This window comes from Amblyomma maculatum, chromosome 7 (assembly GCF_055883805.1).
Source record: "Amblyomma maculatum isolate TAMU_Amacu chromosome 7, ASM5588380v1, whole genome shotgun sequence".
Lineage (NCBI taxonomy): Eukaryota > Metazoa > Arthropoda > Arachnida > Ixodida > Ixodidae > Amblyomma > Amblyomma maculatum.
The window spans coordinates 120,682,871-120,705,218 of NC_139350.1; the positions used below are offsets into that span (position 1 = coordinate 120,682,871).

A 22,348-nucleotide genomic window follows, 5' to 3' on the forward strand; every position below is an offset into this window, starting at 1 on the left:
AGGGATAACTTCTAATAACTGCAACTTGCTGTTTCCCCAGAACTGGAGGCTCACCATGCTTCCACTCTTTAGAAAGTTGTTGTGTGAGTGGTTTGGCAACAGAAGGTAGATAGGACAAGTGTGTGAATGCCTGTTCGGGCACGTGTTTCGTGCTTTATGGGCATTATGTCTTTTCTTTTTTTTTTTTTTTTTTTTTGGGGGGGGGGGGGTGGGGGTTCGTTGTCAAGGGCAGTTTTTTCTGGCATGAATGCGAGCCGCAACAAGGGTGGTCGAGAGCACCTGCACATTTTGTTTAGTTGCAACGTAACTTTAGATGATCCGCGCTTTTTCTTTTTTCTGAAAAATAGGGAGGGAAAGGGACAATTGTAATAAAAAGTAACTAGTAACGTGACACCTCACGTTACCGAAAAATATTAACGTGAGTGCGTTACCCTTTACAGTTCCGAAATGTGTAAGAGTACGTTACTAAGTAATGCGTTACCAAGTAACGCGTTAACAGTAAAACAGTTATATTTAACGCGTTACCGCCAGCACTGCTCAAAAGTGAGCATGAATACTTTGATGGTGTGACGAAGTGCACGAAGACCGATAACGTGGCAAGTAAAAAATGACAATCAATAACGCTCGTTGACCTGATTTTGCTCCCTAGAGACTGGCATTTATGCTCGGAGTTCTTTTATTTTCGATTATTTTCTTTGTCATCGCATATTGAGTATTTCAAACCCCTCCAAAACTGGCCTTGCCGAATCGTGCGAGCCCAGAAAATGGCGCACCAAAGAAAAGCGACCGGTCGCCGACATGCACTGTCAACAGCGGGTCACGACGGCGCTCGATCGTCGAAGCTCTCAGCCTGTGCGGGCTTAGCCTGTAGCTCGACGAGCTATCCTTCTTTTCATGAAAGGTTTCTGTCCTCTTTTTCTCGGTTACAGATCTCTGCACTGAAGAAGGAAGAAAAAATGACCACGTCCAACCGACGGAGCAATTCTCCCTGCGTGGCGTGCATGCAGTTGCGTGCGAATTCTGGCGACAGGCGAAAACTAAAAGCAAACGAGACTTCAAGGCGGGAGGCCGGAGGGCAGCGTCGACAGGCAGCCGGCGACTTCGCAAGGGCGGGGGCCGCTAGGTGACCACCGCGGCCGCCGTTTCCCGAGGAAAGCGGGTCCAGCCGAGAGGATGAGAGAGAAAGCCGGCGGAGAAGGAACGGAGGCAGCGGTTGAAAAGGGAAACTGTTGCTCCAGAAGTGACGGAAGAAGGTGGAGCGGCAAGGGGAGCCTCACTTTCGGAGAGAGAGAAAGAGAGAGTAGTCTCCTCTCTTCCGTCAGCGGCCAGAGGGACAGCCAGCATCCCAGCAGTCCAGGAACGAACCATCCTCGCGAGCAGAAGCAGGATTTGGCGCCCCTTCCAGCAGGCCTGCAAGCTACTGCGGCACACCAAAGACGCAGAGGACAGAAAACTCTCGGATTTTCTGTTTTTGGTTCTGCTGCTCCGCTGCCGTCTTCTCCAACGTACTCGTCTTGCCCGCCGGTGCATCGATTCAGCCATGAAGAACAGCGCTGGAGTCTGCTCGGCGCTGGCCTGTGCGCCCCTGGCCCTCTTGCTGGCTACGGCGCTCTCGCACTGGAGCGTAGAGGCCTTCCCGCAAGGGGGCCCTGCCGAGTCTTGCGACTCGCTGCTGCCCAGGCACGTCTACACGGCGCCCAAGCCTGCGCACGAGTCGCCCTACACATTCGTGGCGTCTGCCAACCGTTACTCCTTCCAGAACGTCGATGGCATCCAGGGTGAGCGATTGCACTGTTCTAGTGGCACTACATTGAGTTGAGAGCTGTTGTGGAAAGTCGTGTTTGTTACCACATTCGGAGCCGCGATCGTTTCTTTCCTGGCGTTTCGGGTGAATGCGGTGCCGCGGTTTCGCCTTGTAGTTTAGTTTTAGTTTGATAATTATCTGTGTCGACATAATTCACCGCTGTTTTATAGATAAGGGAGCGTCTTTCTTGTTTGTTTGTTGTTGTTGTTTTTTTTTTTGCTGTGATTCAATCGTAATTCACAACAATGGTGACCTTCTTACGTTAATCGGTCTAGCGCCAGTATTATCTGTTCCCGCATAACAGGCAGTAGGAACGTGTGTACGTGCACCCACTGCAGTGGGCTACGCCTAAAAACACGACGACATAAGAAACCTGGAAGTGTGGCTTTTAGCCTGCCATATTGCCTTAGTACAGCATAACAATCAGGACTGTGTTGGACCAATATTGGCAGTGAAAATGGCCAATATCGGACCAATGGCGTCCTTACAATGTATGGGACCTTAGTGTTCTGCGATCTAGATGCATATACTCTTCCCTTAAGTTTCGTCTAGCTTTGCGAGTTACTTACCTCAGCGTTTAGCATGCTCATTTGCCCTACACGCGTTTTTTCAATGTTGATTTTTATTTCTGATGATAAATAACAGAAAAAAAAGCCTCTCGTACTCGGCTCAATACGTTTTTCAAGTGTTAGTACGTCGCGAGCACAGCATCATTAATCGCACTGCTTTCTTGAGTTGCAGTGCTTTAGAACATCGTCTCGCAAAACGCTGAATCTTATATATGGTTCCAATGTTAATATCTTCTGCGCACTAGTTCAACGAAATGTACTTTCTACAACTCTGCGCGCAAAGAAAGCGCGTGGACTTGTGAGCTAGTATTTGTACCGGAGCGACTATAACGATCAGCCGTATTTATCAAGCAGACAGCAACGTTGCTGATCAAATGAACAGTCATGGGACTCGCTGCGTTTTGTGACCAACATGAAAGAAATTTTAAATATATGGAAAATCTCTGCCAAAATAGTTTGGCGCTAACCAGACTTTTTTTCGGGGGGGGGGGGGGGGGGGGCACACAGTGCGCATGAACTCTTTGGGGATGCGTAATATTCTTATGAAAAGACTTTGTTTCAAACACAATGATGCTGTCTTCTGGAGAACGTTTCCTGAACAGTCGCCTTCCAGGGTAAAGCGGGAATCACATGTGAGCGAAAAAGTGAGCGACGCGACAAGGCGGCGTGGCGAAAGCGATCATGGTTCGCTCCGTCGCCTACTGGGGAAGACGCATGCACGCGACAGCGCGAACAGAGAGAAACGGCGACGACGCTCTGGGTAGGTTGTGTGGCTGGCATAGTGGCTTGGCACACCGCTAAACTACTGCCAAATGCAACAACAGTTGCAAGTTATTTTGCGACAACATGGCAAAGCAAAATGTATTTACAACAAACCGCATCGAATGTGTGTTAACTTGCACTGTAGTCTGTACGAGTAGTCACGTGACCCCTCGGTTGCGATTAGGCGTTCTTTGAATCCTTGACGATTCACCAGTGTTCGTACAAAGCGAAAACTTTACGCGGTAGTGCACAATCACAATGCAACACAGCAAAATAAAGAAAGCGCACAAAATGAGCGGCAGTGACGTACGGTTAATTCCGAGCGAACGAGCTATATTTTCTATTTCGGCAGATCCGAGCGACGAGCCAAGCGACACATGCATTTCTGTTCGCGCGACGCGTGCCGCCGTCGCGTTCGCGTGAGTTTTCGCGTGCATGCGATTGAGCCTTAATGCACCTGCATTTACAGTCCCCAACATGACTTTCGTCAGTTACTTGTGCATCGCTGCCTCTTTCGGTCACTATAGGTCAATTTTTCGAAATTACGACACTCATAGCGGTTGGGATTTGCCGTAGTCATTACGGCTCATATCCCACGAGAAACTTCAATGTACAGTTTTAACGTGCAAGATACAGTTTGTACGAATACGACGGGCTCGGGCTTCGTGTAGCGAGTGCCGACAGCACGAAAAGCCTTTCACGACCTGCTGCGTCCCACGTATTAGCAGTCTTGTCTTCTTTCTCACTGTTGAGATATTGCTGCCTCCCTCCGCTCTATTAGCGCTGTATCTAACGCGAGCGTCAGCGCCTTCGACTTGCGTTCTGATGTTTCGTCAAGTGGTACAGCAGCCCTCCGTGGGTGGCCCGTGTTAAAGGAGGTAGCGAGCATGTCTGCTTTTCTCATACTCTGAACAATGCGATGAGCGTCACGCCGGGTGTATTCAACATCCGAACGAGGTTAGCAGCATCAGAAACGCGATGAAGAAGCTTTCATTCTCGGAACCTTGCCGCGCATCCGGAAATGAATAATATTTTGCAAAAGCGAAGCTTCGTGCCACAAACTGCGTTTTATTGAAAACGCCCGCTGCGCACTGAACGGTGCTTCGATTCGTGCCCGGACTATTTGCTTTCGTGTGCGGGAAATATCTCGCAGCCGTGAATGCTAGAGAACGCACGTGTAGTTGCGTGACAGGAATCGGGTAATAGCGGTGCCGTGCTCGTCTTCGTTCTATCTATTTCGTCATTGTGTGCCTGCGCTGTTAGCTTCACACAACTACTTGCGAGCAAGCCTACTAGCGTGACCGAAGATTTGCTAAGAGCAAGTTTCGTTCGGCGTCGAAGTGGTAATAAATTGAATCGGCGCCAGTTCAATAACTTCCAAGTAGGCACAGGGTGAAGAGAATAAAAATATCTTCTAGGCATTCTTGTGCAGGTTGTTTGCAGTATAATGTCTTGCGTCCGTTGAGTTTGACGGTTGCGCTTCAAGATTATTTGTTGCGTACCCAAAGAAGCGCGCCGTGGGCCGGTCGCCTTTGAGCTGATAAGCACAGCTCGCTACAGCGGCATGTTTCGGCTGGTTCCTGCTTTGCAAACGCCTGCCACGTCGTCGGTAGTTGGCGTAGGCTCTCCTTCTGCCCACAGTGCCTTCCCACAGCACTGCCGTTTAAATGCGAGGAGGTGGCGCGGGCGCTCGTGGCGCTGTGTTTATCGCAGGCGCTTCACCGACACCGTGCGCTGCTAGGAATTTTTCTCGATGGGTGTGTGCAACAGCGTTGACTCAGAGGCTGGGTACGATGATATTTTTTTTTATAGACACTGAATGGCAAGGACGACAGTGAGAGGGCGAGCAAGGGTGCTGTAAGCGTCGCCTGGCCTTTTCTTAACGTCGCTTTTATTTATTTATTATTATTTTTTTTCAAGGGCGGGAGGCGGATAGAGCGCTTTGTATCAGAACGACTACAACTAACAATCTGCTTACGTTCTTCCCCGGTCTACGAACGTTTCGGTAATCCATCGCAGTCTTCGAGCCTCAGAACAGGCCAACGTATCTCTACAGAAGCCCACCGGCGTGCTTTATACAACGTGCGCCTTTCACTCTATGTTTGAGGCTATTAGAGTTCAATTTATAGGTCCGGGACTTGTACGCTGACGTCGCGACTAGAGCGGCAGAGTGCTAAAATACACGTAAAAACAATGCCACCCCCCCCCCCTCCAAAAAAAAAGAAAAAAAAAGAAGAAAGCCAGTTCGACAAGTTTATATCGTTCGCAGCACTAAAACTTATTCGAATTACCGCAAAATAATGGGGGAAAAAATAAAACAAGAATCGTGAAAATTAAAGCAGTATCTTACAGTTCCCATTTGTTGCTTTCTTTCGTCATGTAACACTCTCGGACTCGGCACACTCCAGGGCATGACGTGATTCGGGACCGACGCTTGACGTTTCCTCTTACATGGTGCTTTCTAGAGCGCAACTAGTGGCTGACCGCCGAATGACACCAGCTACATGGTCGCTGACACTGTTGGTGCTGGAGGATTATGGCAAAACAAAGTCGTAGAAGGAGCATGTCGAAGGCAGTCCATGCTCTCGTAAACGCTTGAAGGCGTAGGTGGCACAGGAACTGAATACATACTGCGTAGTAGGGTCTATGTATGGCGGCTATCGGGGCGGAGTTCGCACGGCGACATATGCCTGTGAGCACGAAAGGAACTCGGGTATTAGAATATAACAAAAGGCGAAAGCTCTGTGTCTCCCCTGCCTTCCCTGTGCACCAGTTCCCTCAGAACACATTTCCTTTTTTTTTTCGTTTTTTTTTTAAGAATCGCTCGCGGCATAATCAATGCGTGTCACTCTGACTTTTGTTCTCGTTCTAAAATTTGCTGGTATTGTGTAGGTGCCTGGTTACGTTTGATGTGCTTCCATGGCACTGAAACATTATTATGCAGCACGTGTTTTCTACACATTTCTTGGTTTGTTATATACGTGCAGCCCTGGCTGAACAGCAGTCTACAGGCACGACGTAGACTGGTGAAAAGCAAAGTTTCCAAAAAGCAAGAATAAAAATGCAAAAAAAAAGGCTTTTTGTAGCCGCAGCACACCTTGCGATTGTTTGCAAATGATTTGTGTACAGGAAAGCTAGAGGCTAATTAATGTTTCACCGAATTTGATGTCAGGAGCTCTATTTTTACGGCTGCATTCCAAGCAGTTTTCCGCCCTGGCGGCAAGCGGTTCTTGACTTTTTCTTTGTTGCTGTACCGATAGTAACTGTCACGGAAAAACCTCTCATAACCAGATGAGGCAAGCAGGCTCCCTAACCGTCCAATGGCCGCTTCGTGCTAAATGAGTCCTAAGCGAAGAGGCGTGGCTTTCAGCAAATCGCCTTTCGCTTCCCGGATCATTTGTGGAGCATATGCAACTCTAGAGGGGACAGCGCCTTATCTACCATTTGGTCCACAGGGGTAAACGTTCTTAGCATATTGTACGACCATCGTAGACAATGTAGGCTAACGCCATATCTTCGTCTGCTACCAGGCGTGCGAAGCGTGCCATTATCGGGAGCTGTTCGCGGCGATATATATGTATGTCGTGTGGGCCTCTGTTCGATATCGCTGCGTGCATCCCTCGCTGGGGCGGCGATAAGGCGCTGTATACAATTTGCCGTCCGGCGGCGACGGGTCACGCATCTCAATTTCGGACCTCGCGAAAGCGCGCAGACTATAGCGTCGCGTGAAATGCGTGCGGCTGCTTCGCTTAACGAAGACTCGGCCGAGTCAGGAACCCGGATTTGTCTACAGCACAGCGTCGTTTGTTTTGGGACAGGTAGAGAGGGAGCCTCGGTGCCACGTCCTCGGCTCACCGCATTCGCTTTCGATATTCGCGTCGACACTCCTTCTGGCTCAGCGGTGGCCGACTGGTTAGGAAGCAACAGAACAAACCGCCGGGGTCGAACGCCGCGTCGGGTGCAGCAGAAGAGATACACGAAAGTGCGTGCGTCGTTGTGCATGCACTGGGGCCGGTCCGTGGCGCTAATAGGCGCCGAGAGAGAGAGGAGCTGGCCTGACTGCTGCGTGCGTGTTTTATTTTCCCTGCCTAGAAACGCGGAGGTGATGGCCAAGCTAGATCTGCATCGGGCCCTTTGAAGAAAGCGCGATCACGCCGCATTGCTCACCAGGAACAGTTCCGTGGTTGAGTGCGGCGTCCTCGCCGAGCGGGTAAACAGGCGTGCGCACAAACAAACAAGCGGAGCGAACTGGTCTCGTAGCGCACACAAGCTCGTTCGTGCGTTGGGCATTGGCCGGCACGGGAGGGCCGCACGACGTGAGACGCGACGACGGCTCACCGCCGCCGATAGAAGCGTCGTCGTTTCTCGCAGCGTCTCCATCTCTCTGCGCCCGCGCGACACCGTTTTGCTCTTTTCCTTGGTCCAGCGCACGCCGCGGCATATCGCGTACGGTGGCCCCGGGTTCCTCGTCCCTGCGGTGCGTGCACCAGCGTACTGCGCGCACTCAGTCGCTCTCCGGTGCCTTGAACGAAGCGATCCCTGGGCGGCGTGCGTGCGAGCCGCTGCCCCGGCTGCTCCCATTCCGCGCTGCTCTGGGCGCAGCGACGCCGTTGTCATTTTGCCCGTGACGAGAAGTCGTGCGCGCCGTATACTCGCGGCAACACAGCTCATTTGCCTGCTTTCGGGTAGCGACACAGCCAGGGGTGACGGAGGAGGGAAGGATTCCGCGTGAAAAAGCAACTCTCTAGGTGAAAAGCAAGAGGAGTCTCCACAGGAAAGGAGAACCGCCGAAGAGAATGGAGGCGTCGTGGGTATCTATCTACGCACCATGTACTGGCTCGAGGGGCTAACGATGATGCCGGAGCGTTGGGCCCAAATGCGCCACGCACTGCTTGTTGCGTCAGAGCGCTGTAAGCACCGTTGCAGTTGATCGATCCGGCCCCTCCGGTGTTTCTAGAATTCTTCCAATCTTTCACGTACACATCGCTACGTTGGAGCCCGAAGCTGTCGGGGGAGCCCGCAGTGACCGCGTTTCGCGCGTCGGCCGTACCGTGAGACGAGCGTGCGTCTTTTTCTCGCTGCCCTATACGTAGAGGAACGCTAGCGTTTACGTTAGATATAAGGTCGTTGTATAGTCATCAATTTATTTGAGATTATTATTACAAACTGTGACAAGGTTCAGCTAAATCATTTGTGCAAGGGGTGGCCAAACCTCGCTCCTCACAAACATTTTAGTCGTAAGGCATGGGCTACTTGTTTTTGAAGGATATACAAGATATAAAACGCGGGTGCGTCGTTTCGTCATCGTTTAATTCCACCGGCCCGTTTCTCGATGTTGTGTTATCGACGTCTGGTAGTGTTCGGATTCTGATACAGTTTTATATTGTAAGATAAAAATGTCGCCTTTTTCTTAATAGCTGGTCTGCATGTTCGGGTGAAGGCCCGCACCGTATACGCTCTCCAGTGGTGCCGCCAGCGCTTGGCGCGACGACGGCGCTCATTGCGCACAACACGTTTTCCCATTAACGGGCCGCGCACTTGTAACGAGGGTAGCGACGGAGATTGTAATCGGATTCGCGTTCTTGTCCCATTTGCCCCTAGCGCTGGCAGTGGGCCACCGGCGCACAATCAATTTGACCTCCCTGTCCGCAGGCGCGCACTCGCCTTGGCTTGACGTGGGCTCGACCGAGCGCACGGCGCCACCCGCGTGCCTCGGCCGGCCTTCGGGGGCATAGTGAGCAATGACAGACAACCTGCTCGACGGGACAGCGTACTGTTACGTTCAAAACGCCAGATCGAAGCATCGGGAGACAAGGATCGGGAGGGAGAGAGGAGAAAAAAATATATAACAATACCATGCGATATTGTGCGGAGGGGGAAAAAGTGGCCTACAGTGTTCAAGCCGATAAACGATTTGCAGTGCATTCCTGCGGGGCATTTACGTGTATAGTGCGCGCGTACTACGCAGCCGCCACAGCTGGCGGGCACCACCCTAAGGCAGCGCTGCAACGGTGAAGGCGAATGAAGGAAGGAAAGAAGAGAAAAAAAGGAAGTTGTACGGAAAACGGCTCTTTACAAACGCGCACTTCGGCCATGCCTTCGGGGTACACATTACTTTGCCCTGCAGATAATCAGCCGGTAGAAGAGCGTTGCTGCAGGTGAAAAGTAAAAAAAAAAAAAAAAAGAAAGAAAAAACGCGCGTGCGTGCGTTCGTGCGTGCGTGTAAATATAATGTGTATTTGCGTGCCCAGCGAAATTCGAGAATGCCACGCGTATCGCCATGGGATTCGGTGCCCGAAGCAACAGGGCGGTCATTCGCATGGAGGGGAAAAATGAGCAAGAAATAAATGTCTCTATCGAACCAGAAGGCGGGAGAGCAGATACGGGCGATTGGAGCGGATTGGAAAGTATATGCGCGCGCGGAACGTGTCGGTGCTGGAATGGGCACACAACGCGTGTCAGAATTTCGGCCTTAGCGCTTTGTTTCGGCCCGACTGTCAGATAAATGCGTTCCGCGCCGACTGTCAGATAAATGAAGTGACGGAAGTCGCTGCCCGGGGCACACGAGAATATGTGCGGCAGGAATGGAAAGAGAGGGAGAAAAAAAAAGGAACAATTGCTACCAAGGCGAAAGCGGTGCCGCCCTGCTCCAGGAAGAAATGCGCAGCTTGGAGCGTATGCAGTTTTCTGCAAATGAGTCCTCGGAATGCATCGCTTAATATTCCTCGGCTGGGAAGAAGCGGCAGCTATTAGGGCAGCCAGTGCTTTATGCGCACTGCCACCGGGTGCCTTGCCCGCCAGGCGTTGCGACGATGCCGTGTCTTTCGTGGTTCGCAGTCATGCTTCCGTATGCATTATTTTGTTCTAATGGTCTCTGCGAAGTTGTTCAGCTCGGTTCCCTATCGCGATTTCATTTACTCGTTCTGCAGCATCCTAAGCGGAGCACTGAACAGAGGGACTTGCAAAACGTTTACCGCCACACCATAGAAACTGTGCGGCGAAGTTTTACTCGAATAAAAATGTTTAACGCAGCAAGTGAACAAACCTGTAAAAAGAAATAGAGCTCAGTAGCTGGAGAAGACTATTCAAAGGGAGAATATACTAAAGTAACGAAGCACGAAAATCCAACTGCGATAACAGAAATAAAAGGCAATGCGAACGAGGCAAGAAATAAACGTGAAGAATGAATGTGTTTATTGCCTATGCTAGCCGGACCCCTCAGAAGTATCCGGATGCTCTTTGCGACATATGTCACGGTGATCTATCGAGACGATGGTATCGAAAACGTCTAACAAACGGATATGGCGCGAGGAAGTGCCTGTCACTTGAATGCCCGAGTTGTTCCACATCAGGCTATATGTTCATTAAAGAGGAGGGATGCGCTTAGTGAGCTACGAGTGGTAAAGCGCGTGACCTGCTTTGTATGTCATCTAGATCTATGATTTTTCTTCCGAGATATGGATGCACAGGTTTGGTTCACAGTGACATCTATCAGGTGAATCGACAGCTGGTTAGGGGCTCAGACTGGCGATGGAAACTCGAGTTGGGGGCGGACACAGAAGTTGGGTAGGCCGTTCTCCAGACATTATTGGGTGAATTGTGTCGATTTTCACGCTCCTGCCTTGTGTTCCAGAATCCCTGGTGCGGAGTCCTATTATAGGACAACCGCAGGACTGGTTTAGCGGGAGAGTATTCGCGATAGGCGCAGGAATGAAAAATTAAGCTTGTTATATGGAAGAAAGTAAATAAAGAATCATTTTGTGATTACATATAAAGGTAATCGCCAACTAAACCACCATTAGTTACGGTTAAGGTCAATCTTAAGACTCCGCTGTTTATTGCAAATTACGACGGAGTGATATAAGCCAGAATGGAAGCTTGGGCGAGTTGGTTGTTGACTTGCCACATAGCGCTAAACAGACACGGACACAGCGGACCGTCCTGTATGTCTCGCTGTGTCCGTGTTTGTTTAGCGCTATGTGGCAAGGGATAGCTATAAACTCTGTTGGCATACCAAAACGCCCCACGTGAGCTAAATTGAAGTCGCGAAAGGTTAGGAGACATGATAAAGTAAGCGAGTCAGAGCACAGAACAGGGTGTCAAAAAATTGGCGAAAGTGAGCGAGGTGGTTATATACATTGGGAAAATCACGTCCGATGCAGCTGATTTGTAGAGCTATTTCCGCACCAAAATGTGGGTCAGTACCCAAATTAACCGCCTACAATAAAACATACTTCTACGACTGATAATTAGAATAGATATGATTAAGCATCATATATTTGGGTTTTTTTTTTTTTCACATATTTTGATCTTCAATAGCAGCCAGCTTTCTGGTTAGCAGCCAGTTTCAGCCCTATGAGGCTGAAACTTGGAGGCTAACCAAGAGAGTTCTACTTAAGTTGAGGACAACCCAGAGGGCTATGGAACGAAAAATGGTAGGGGTAACATTAAGAGATAGAAAGCGTGCAGAGTGGGTCAGAGAAATAACTCAAGTTACCGACATTCTAGTCGAAATTAAGAAGAAGAAATGGACATGGGCAGGACATGTAGTGCGAAGAGAGGATAACCGATGGTCGCTGAGGGTAACAAACTGGATTCCAAGGGAAGGAAAGCGTAGCAGGGGGCGGCAGAAAGTTAGGTGGGCGGATGAGATTAAGAAGTTCGCAGGGGTCAAGTGGATGCAGCTAGCACAGAACCGGGTTAAGTGGAGAAATATGGGAGAGGCCTTCGCCCTGCAGTGGGTATAATCAGGCTGATGATGATGATGATTCTCAGTGAACTAAGTGAGAAACAGGAGAAGTGTTCGATTCAGGAAATCTCGTTTCGTTCTCGTCGCCTTGGATGGCTTTAATTTCTTTTCTTACCCTAGTTTACTTGTGATTCTGTACAACAGGGGCGTATGCGGAGGGGTGTTTCAGTGTCAGAACCCCTTTTCCCGCCTAAATTATGTGTGCTGCCCCCCCCCCCCCCCCCCCTCCTATCCTGCACTTCTTTTCGGGACTGCCAACAAACCCAACATGGCTGCTCTTCTGCATGGAGTTCAGGCAGTGATTCAACAAGAGTATACAGCTGCTAATCACTGTCAGAACTTGGAGCTCTTGATTCGTGCACTCTTTTATGCACCCATAATGCCATTGGGGCAGTCCGGAAAAATAAAGATTCGAAAATCTGCTCAACGATCGCCCCAAAACACAGTGGGAAGACTAAAGACAGGCTGCACGCGTTGTGGCCAGACTCGGTGGATATTTGTGTGCCGATATTGAAGCGAACATAACAACCCATCGGCTTTATTAAGGCAGAAAAATGTCTAATATATTGTTTGCTCGCAGGATCTCTTTTCTAACTTTTTCTTTTTGCCGACAGCGTCTAACGCCGTTTGGAAAAATATTTCTGTCTATGGTGCTGCTGTACAACAGTACAGAATATTAATGAATTTAAGAATATTAGGAGATATCTGCAAAAAGCGTTCAAAGATTATGAGTGGCTGTACTTTATCCGGAGCATGGTTTATGACCAGATCCAGAAGTTGAGAGACGCGGTGAGGCTAGTTATTTCTTGAAGTAAATTTAGGTGAAGTTAATAAGTCGAGCCGCTGAAACACATGTACAGTCGTGAGCAAAAGTGGTATATAACACTCAGCCGGTGACGGAGCTCAGAAAAACTGCATCTAAATGCCACCTAGCGAAAGCGAAGGGGACAGCGACAGTGGCACATGCATATGCATAAAATGGGGCACCACCACTATTGTCTTGATCCCAGATAGCTATTGCTAGATGGCCTTGCAATGCGATTTTCCAGAGCTCCGCCCCCGGCTGAGTGTTGTATACCACTTTTTCTCACGACTGTACGGCGCCCATACTATATAAATGAGTGCTGCAATCAATATAAGGTGCCTATAGCAAGACATTTTCACCTCCTCTCCAAACACGGTTGAGACTACTGATGGTCTGCCTATGTGCAAAAACAGAAAAGGGAGGGGGACTTGATTGCCTGTACGTCTCCGTGTACGCATGTCCCTGAAAGCGCGATAACATCGGAACAATTGTTAGGGCCATTTGATTTTTTTACCCTACAAAAGCTACACCGATGTAGCAAATCTCCAAACCTCCAAAGGTGTATTGCTACACTAGTGTAGCTGGTGTAGGTTAAAAGTGGCCCTGTTATCAAGAGTAAAGCAGTTCTCTTGGTCTCAAGCACCAGACTAGGAATGTTAACGAAAAGCCAATTCAACTAAGCTCTAACTGCAGAAGTAAGCGAGGCAAATTCCGACCATGTTTTTTTTTTTTTTTTTTCCCGCAACTTGGAGCTAAAAGAAGTCTAAGTAGTTCATTTCATAGCCCATACAAGGTTGCTTCTATTTCCTTTCGCTCTTCGCCCCTATTGCGCGGCAGGGAATCTCTGCGCGCAAGTAAGTTGCAGAAGCTTGCAGCGAATTGTATCGCGAGTGTTGAGACCTGTATACCATCAACGAACATTAAAAGCAAGCCTTACCTTTATTCTAACTCAGCGTATATAAAAGAAGGTCTAAATTAAAATTTCGACTGGATGATAATGTATATGGTCACACGCTAGGCAGAGTGCAAGATCGAGTAAAGTGTAAACTAGATTTTTGAGCATTTGAGCAGGGTAGGCGCGACGGAAGAATATCAGATTAAGACGATAAGATCAGTGGAAACAGACTTCGATCCAGCAGTTAGCACGTTTTTAGGACGCGTTCTTGTACCGTGCAGAGACGTTACAGCTTAGCAGCACATTTTACTGTTCTCCTCGTGGGTTCTATAGTATCAGACCTGTTGTAGTTCGACTGGATGGTGAGAGGTTTTATTTTGCGTTCTTTAGTACAAGTCCCAACTAGCTCGGAGGAAGCCGAATAAGCGAGAGTGGTTGGTGTATTGCGTGTTATGCGGGTGAGATCGAAATCGCTGTGGCGAATCGACCACGCAAATCTGCCATTAGTTACTGCCTCGTGTATCCTTCTGTTGTCGTATATGGGGCGTTGGACGAGAAATTGAATTTATGACTAAAATCATCAAATTATTCCATATCTTCAATACTTTTCCGGTTGCGGTGCGTTTGTCGTGCGAGATATAATCTCGGCAACGTAGAAAACGACCGAATGCTGCGGTGGAGAAGTACATTCCAGAAGGGAAACAGGGATCGAGATGGTGGTCAAATTTATCGATTGAGTAAAGAATGAACGAATTGGGGGGCTTGAATAACTTAGTGATGCAACACATGGGCTATGAGGAACGCCGTAGCGGAAGATTGCGATAGGCCACCTAGGTTACCCTAACGTTGGCTGACAGCAGAAGCAAGCGACACGGGCGCCTTTAGCGTTTTAAAGAGGACACAGCAGGCAGCAAAAGCAAAGCCTGTAAAATGAGTCATCGGCGCTGAGCTGACTGAAGACGACAGCGCGCGGAACAAGAATTAATGTGCTCAAAAATTAGGAGAAATTTGCGTATTATGTGAGAGTTATGGAAGTCGCAGCTCTTAGTCCACGATCCACCCCTAGGTAATATTTTCATTGGCCACTGAGGCCAGGTGCTAATTTTTGGCAACCACGCTCTGCTCTGCGGTGATTATTAAAACATAAGTCGATGCCGAAGAAACAAACAAAAAAAGAAAATACCATAAAAAGGTAATAAACTAATAACATATCAGGCCCCGTTCCATCCGCCGGCCGTGCGCCAGCGCCCGCCCACGCGATTGATCTCCGAGTAATTAGCTTCCCTTTCGCTGCTTATTGAACAGCAGTCGCGTTTCGAGCGCCAACTCGCGAGGGCGGTTGCATGCCTGTCCGGTCCTGCTCGCCATTGACAGGAAGTCGTACGATCAGCACTGGAGATCGACACGCTATGTCTGCCTTTTCGAGTGCACCATAAGTCTGGCGTTTATGTACTTCTTTTATTCCGCTTATTTCCTTTTCGCTTTACTGGCCAATACCGTGCGGCCGCGCAGGCACCTTTCCGGGCAGTCGCCAGCCGTGCTGTGCGCGCACAATCTGGCCGCCGTGTCGCGTTGCCGCTGTTGTCTTCCCGGAAACGTCGGTTTTACTAAAGTGTCGGAGCCGCGAGAACCAGGTTAGAAGGGAGAACACGCAGAGACAGCAAAAAAAGATGCGTTTCGTTTTTTTTTTTTTTTTTTTTTTTCATTTCTTTCCTGTCTCGTTTCTTTTTCCATGTCTTCCTCTCCGTTATCGTTTTCCTTGTGGCGACCGACGAACTTGTCGCAGCACACACACACACACACACACACACACACACACACACACACACACACACACACACACACACACACTCAACCGTACCCCCCTCCCGCCCAACACACACGCGTAACCTGTCCTATGTGAGCTGGCGTCGAAAGAAGACAAGGAGATCAGTAACAGTGAAGATACCCGCATTGTCGGCATTGGAGCGTGTGTACCGTACCAGTCTGACTAAGAAAACGGGCATCTGAAATTTGGTTGTTTCTCTTGGGCTACTTTCTCGCGCCGTTCGGCTGATCATCGGAGCTTACCCGACGCACTGCTCAACCATACGCCTCGGGTAGTCTTCTGCGAAGTGAACTGTTAAGTGAGCGAAAGAATAGCGTCAAGCCGCGCCGTGCCCCTGAAGGGATTGCAAGCCCGTGGGCTTTGGGAAATGATATTCGGCCCGCACGGCTTTTGTGGGATATAACAGCGAAAGGCAGACCGAGAGGCCTCGGTCATCGTGCTAAGTAGACCGTATCAAACAGTTACATCGACCAGGAGGGGCGGGCGGAATCGAAGTCGTCTCTCTCGAATGCGCGGCGATACAATCAACCCGGAATATTATCTTCAGACTGCTTACCCATTGCCAGCCCAGCAGCGTCGAAATTCGCGGCAGAGTAAGCAGAGAGAAAATTGCAGCGGCAAGGAAGCGACGCGATTGTGAGGAAAAGAGAGACTGCCTTGCGAATGGGGCGTGTGATTAATTGTGGTGCTGAAGGCAAAGTGCGCGAGGCACCCTTCGCTGTATATACCTGTAGCGTATGCAGGATAAATGGAAAAACTTGTGCGAAAGACAGTGAAAACGCTCGTCTTGTACTGTTCTCTCGTTCTAAACGTGAGTGAGAAATGTGCGAACGCTGATAGCGCAAATTCCCTGTCCTTCACTTTCTCCTGGACGTCAAAGACTCGGTCTTTAATTGCAGACAGCTGCATGGGTACACTGGAGAGAATAAATGATACGAGTTAACATCGAAAGATAATATAACGGCTGCGGCATGCGGGCACCTGGAGAATAAAAAAAAAAAAAAAAACATTTTGTCGTAGAGGCACGCAGCTATACGATACGGCCCCCGTAATTGGGCTCAGTAAGCAGGAGTCCCGTGCGTGTCACAAACCTCATGTTCTTGTTGTTATTTAGTCCCCACCTGCGTCTGCTTTTTTTTTTTTTTTTTTTGCATTATAATACGACTGTCCCACACAGCACGAGGTTTCGTCCAGCTTTCGACTTCACGCACAATGAGCAATTGATTCGCGATAACTCTAATATTGTCACGCACAAAGATACCGTTAACGAGCTAAAGCAAACTCTGAATTGTAAAGAGTGGTAGTAGAGTCACACGAAGTCTGGTCGACAGACTTGCTTCAGGCTGCGAAGGATGCATCACGATTGCAGGTCGGAATGCAAAAGCACGCAGGTGCGCTCAAAATTCATCGCATCTTATGCAACGTCGTAACTAATCCGGGGGCCTACAGTGCGAGGTATCTTATAGCGGTCACTGCAACTTTTGGCTTTCAATAACCACGGCAGCTACTTGTTCGCCAACTTATTGGTTATTTGTAATTATAATGTACTAAAATGCAGAGCAATTTTCAATACGCAAAGACGAGAGTGAGGATTGGAAGCCCCGAGCGTCTCTATTTTCGGTTATTTCTGTTCTCATTGTGTTTTGTGCAGTACTGGATCATTGCTTCACCTAAATCTACAGAGCTGCCAATTCAGACGCCCTGATTCCCAAGCTCCTCGCTGAAAGCAGCGCAAACCCTAGCAACACTTCTTTCAACGTCCTTTCGTTCCTTCTTTCTCAAATGGCGCGAATGCTTTCCAAGAGTTGCGCCGTTCAGTGGAGAAAAAAAAAAATCAATTTCGGCTTTCTGCGCTTTCCCACCCACATTCAGATCTACCTTGCTGTAGAAGGCTCTATGTGTGTGTGTGTGTGTGGAGGGGGGGGGGGGGGGGGGGTCAGAGCTGGGCTACCGCGTAAAGTACGACGGCGCGCGACGCTAGAACGCACGTGATCGCGTTAAGAACCTACTTGAGAGGCACGAAAAAGTCCGGATATAGCACCCGCCGCGTATTTGGGTTTGCTGCCGGAGCATGCAAAGGTATACCGCGGCTCTTACTGAAGCGGTTAAAGCGACCGGAAGCGGGCGGAGCAGCGTGCGTGCAGCACGGGTGAATCACCGCCTGTTACAGCAGTCCTCGTTTTCGTTATCAACCTGGTTTCGTTGGCTTGTAAGCCACGCGGGAGTGTCATTCCGTGGCAGTCATTAAAGTCGCTCCTTCCACCCCGCCCGGTTTTCGTGGTTTTAGAGCCTCTCATGCTTCGCATTGCTTATTTGTCGACCCGTATTCCGCTCAGGGCGTCTGCTTGCGTGCCGGATGAAGGGGTTTTATTTTACAGCTTTTGAATCACCTGCTCGTGCCTTTAGCCCTCGTGAACGTTAAGGGGGAAAAAAAAAGCAAAGGGAAGGACTCTTTTGAAGGAAATGATGGAGGTGGCGCGGTTAGAAGGAAAGAAAGGAAAGTGGCTTATTTCTTCCGTCCAAGTGGCTTGTCCTAATATATACGGCGAAAGCGGAGCAAAAAAAAAAAAAGGCTCCCCTCCCCTTACCCACCCCGTAACGCATTGCGCCGGCGGCTGCAGATGAGGGAGACTGAGAAAGTTAGCTCACTATATCCCCCCCCCCCCCCCTCCCTTTCAACGATCAGTTGCGAGAGTGGAGCGCGCGGGGCCTTAGAAATGCGGAGGTGCGCGAACGAGCTGGCATTCCTCGGCATGGTTTTAGTCCTCGCGGTATTGGAACCCGTGCGAGAGCGCATTCCGAAAACTAGCGCAAGTCGTAGATAGTAATGCTTCAGAGCAGTTCATCCTTTCTTTCTTACGGAGCAGATTGCTGTACAAGCGGTAAAGGCGGTGTTTTGCAACCCCGAGTGAACTTCGAACAGGGACGCATGCAGCACAAAAGAAACTGGCCTATAGTGCATAGAACCGTTTCGAATTCCGATTGTTTTATGAATCGGACTTCTCAAGAAACCTCTTCCCCTCTCTTATCCTTGTTTTAAATCCATTCTCTATGCCTCCTTGGTGGTCGCCATCAAACTCGTACGCGCGAGTCTGTTCCGCGGGGGAAAACCAGACAGATGAAAGCAGCATAGGCAAGGGAAATGCTCTGAACCTGTGACCGGTCTCTGAGCGAGATATTGGAGCGCAAGATACGAGCCTCAAAGAGAAAGGAGCTCAGTGCTCCGACCAAAACACGCTTCCGCGCGACGAAGTGTGGAGATGTTGTGAGCTGCACAGACCATTTTAATTAATGCATCGGAATGCGGTCGCTGAACTCCGCAAGCTTACAGAACAAAGCGTGTTTTTTTTTTTGTTCTATTTTTTTTTTTGCCCCATACTCGTTGCTGGCGGTTTTTGGTGGCGAAATGCAAGCAGCGTCTTCCTGGAATATTTCTGAGTCTATACGATTGCGGATGCGGCTTTTTAAGCTTTTGTTGGCAGCGTTTTGGGGTGTTTCCGCTATCGTCAATGATACGGGGTAGTTTTGAAGTTCCTGGCGAAGAGAATGGCAGACGTTTGATAACTGGAAAAAAAGATTAAGATGCCTAGGATCGCTTTTAAAGGAGAAAAAAAAAATACTGACCTCGTGGAGTTCTATAGTGCGCCGAGGTAGTCATGGGAAGCTGTGGCGCTGTAAGGCTTTTCATTTGTTCTGCGGTGAGATGTTTTACTAAAGAACACTGATGTTTTCATCGTAAGAACAACTTCGGATGATAAAGAAAATGCCTCATTATTTGTGCAAACATTTCGTTTTGCCAAGAAGGACTACAAATTTCCAAGTGCGGACATGAGGTAGAGCGAGGAGAAGAAGATGGCTACGTAGTGCGTAAGAGAACTGAAAAAAGGTTAATGGAGTTTCGCAACGGGAGCCAACGTTGCGACTATGGGACTTGTCTTCGTCTGGGCAAGTCTCCCTGTCGAAACGTTGCCTCGGCTTACGGACTGAGGCTCTCCGTCAGCCCTTTTTCAGTACTCTTAATAGGAGGTTGAAATATACCCGCACAAATCTTCCAATTTTTCGCGATAGTAGAACATAATGCGGATGTGCGAGGAATACGCTTACTGCGTGCTTACAGTAGGTCACAGATACAGTGTAATACGTATACTTAGTATTTGTAGTATTTACCGCGCTGTACGAATCCTGTCTGCGACGCGCAGCAAGGTCACAAAACACGATAACTCCGTCTGGTTTCTTTCGACAGGCTGTCCGCAGTGTGCCAGGATGGGGAAAATGTGAGCACAACCCATGGGTTGCACTAGAACAACGAAGTTCATAAAAGAGCGCATCAAAAAAGAAACACTTGCCATGTAGCCATCACCGCATGAGAAAGTCCGTGATCTACTAATAAGGTCGCTACATCGTATGACAAGGCGACGTTCAAAGCTCCGAACCAAGAAGAAGAAGAACGCGTGATCGCCAGCTTAATTTTATCTACACCATAGTCGCATCTTCTCTGTCCGCTTTGTGCCATAGACCGCTTTGTGCCATAGCGAGTGAACGCATAGGCAGGTTCTGAAATGGTTCATTTTTAAGAACGTTGCCCTCATGTCCGCTCGCTCGCGGAAGACACTTGTGGGACGCGAGAACAGCGCGGAGAAGTGCGAACTCGGGTATTCCCAGCTGGCACGGGAGCATTCCTGTACGTGGGAGAGCGGCCGCTTTCTCGTTAGGCGGCATCGCGTCGACCCGGATAAAAAAGTCAGGCACGCTGGGGCATCACAGAAAAAGGAAAAGCGCCACGGAGGAGACGGCAAACAGGGCGCGAATGAGCGCGGACAGAGTAGTGGGGTGACTGCATGCGCGCGGCGGAAGGGCGCTGGGCGGCTCGTTGTCTCGAGCGATCGGCCGTGGCGCCCGCATTTGCCCACGCGCGACTGACAGCTTCCTGTGTGCGTGCGTGCGCGCGGCGCGTATGCGACTCCCCCGGTCCACAGGAGCCCGTGTTTCTGTAACGACGACGACGACACGGCGGCGTCTGCCTGCCTGCTGTCTCAGTAGCCGCCCATTTTCACGCATCGCTTGGTCGTGGCCGGTCGACCGGCGCGAGAAATTGGGGCCAGTTTCAATAAGCAGCTGGGGCGACGCGTTGCGCTGGGGACGAGAGCCGCGTTGTGGCTCGAGGGTCCGGTACTTCGGCGTATCCGCTTTTAACGTCTAGACTTTGTAGGAGTTCGCTGCGTTTAGCAGTGTTCTCAGCGCTCCGGCAATCTCCGGACGATAGTTTTGTTGCGGAGGTGGGAACGAGAAAGTGCTCCTTGACTTTCGAGAAAGTCAGAGGCAACATTAAATGCGTAAACAGCGTCATCCCAGTCACCGTGCAAATACCTTACAGCTTAGATTCTGGCGCGACTAGAACGATTGGATCGACATTCATCGTTCTAAAAATAATTATTTACTGGTTGGCTGTGAACACATTACAACTAAGTCATCGCACAAATAATCCTCTAAATTTTAAGAAACTCTCGCAGTTGCATCTCTTTTCCACTTTTCTGCCGCAGCAGCATTGAGTGCACGCAAAATTGTGTAGAATTTGCGAAACTTCTTGCTCGATCGTCGGCAACTTCTCAGCCGAGTCCATGCCTAACGACTTGCAGGCCACTTGCAGGCTGTTCTTTCGGAATATGTTTTCCTCCTTCATTTCTTTTGCACCTTCGTTCGCTTCGTGCGCAAGACAGCCGCGCTTGCGCGACGACGGTGTGCGCAGCAGAGTTTAAGCTTAATACCATCAGAAAAACCCATCGATATCCTACAGATGTCTCTGGGTAAGATTCTGCGGAACCGTGAAGTCAATGTGTGTTCACCAGTTGGTATACTTGTCTCTTAGTTTCTGCTATGCCTCGCCCCAGGGCAAGCAACTGTATACCGTACAATTATCTTAATTTCGTTTCGTTCCCTTCCACTTACGTCTATTAATTCTCTGCTATAGGCGAGCCCTTTCACATTTCAACCTCCATCTTTGTTTTTTCAGCCCCTGACAGATTTGCATTCAAGGTGCCGAATCATCCAGTTTTTCAGGGCGTATCGCTTTCGACACTGACCAGACATAAGCCCATCAGAAGTATGCATGCGACAGAATATAGCTACGCTGAACTGATGCCGAGGAAGTGGGTGATGAAACAAGTGTCACGTGATATATCATTAAATCCGTCGGTTTTGACGAAGAGCAATTGCCTCGGCAGATCAGTTAAGTGAAAGAAACCGTCACCATTAATTGAATACCATGGGCTTGTGCTAAGTCAAAGCGCATTCAACCGCTAAGTCCTCGACAAAAAGAAACGAGAACAAAGATAATGAAGACCTACCGCTCAGTATACCTGCAGCGTCTGGCTTTCATTCGGGCGCCGTCATGTTCTCGCCAGCCTGCATTTGCGCCAAAGGCGTGCACGCGCGGGTAAGCTTTCAGCGCACCACTTAATTGCCCGCGAATGGGGAAAAGAACGAGAAATTGCGGCGGGAATAGGAATGGGAGCAAGGTGCGTTGCTGGGCTGTGTGGCCTGAGCCACTGCGGCAGCTAATAAGCATGAGATCGAGGGCACGGTCTCTGCTCGGAGCGGCTTTGGGCGTACGGCACGCGCACCTGCACGATATGCAAGCTGGGCGGTAAGACGCGGAAAGAGGCAGTTAATGGAGAGAAGTTGGCGTATCCCAGGCTGGCTAGTTGCGCCACGGGGCACGAGACATTTATTAAGTCTAGACTCGGGTCCTTGGCATTCTTTTCTCTATTTACTTAGTTTCGGGCTCCTTGAAAGCCTTCCAACAAAGGAACAGTATAGGCCTGACTATTGGTGGGAAATGCGGCGCGGTTCTCCAACATGCATATGTAGCCCAGTGATGACAGGCTACATAAGCAGTCAAATTCTGCGCGTCTGAGGGACGCTATAGGCCTTGGCGCC

General features: G+C 49.5%; 1 protein-coding gene across 1 annotated transcript in view; it reads left to right on the forward strand.

Moving 5' to 3' along the window:
* Positions 1-1,332: 1,332 nt before the first annotated feature.
* Positions 1,333-22,348, forward strand: part of LOC146184572 (defense protein l(2)34Fc-like) — a 59,160-nt gene continuing 38,144 nt past the window's right edge. The window contains exon 1 of the mRNA XM_084608814.1: positions 1,333-1,778. Coding sequence (XP_084464940.1) covers positions 1,541-1,778 — 238 coding nt within the window. The 5' untranslated portion in view covers positions 1,333-1,540. The remainder of the gene's footprint in view (positions 1,779-22,348) is intronic.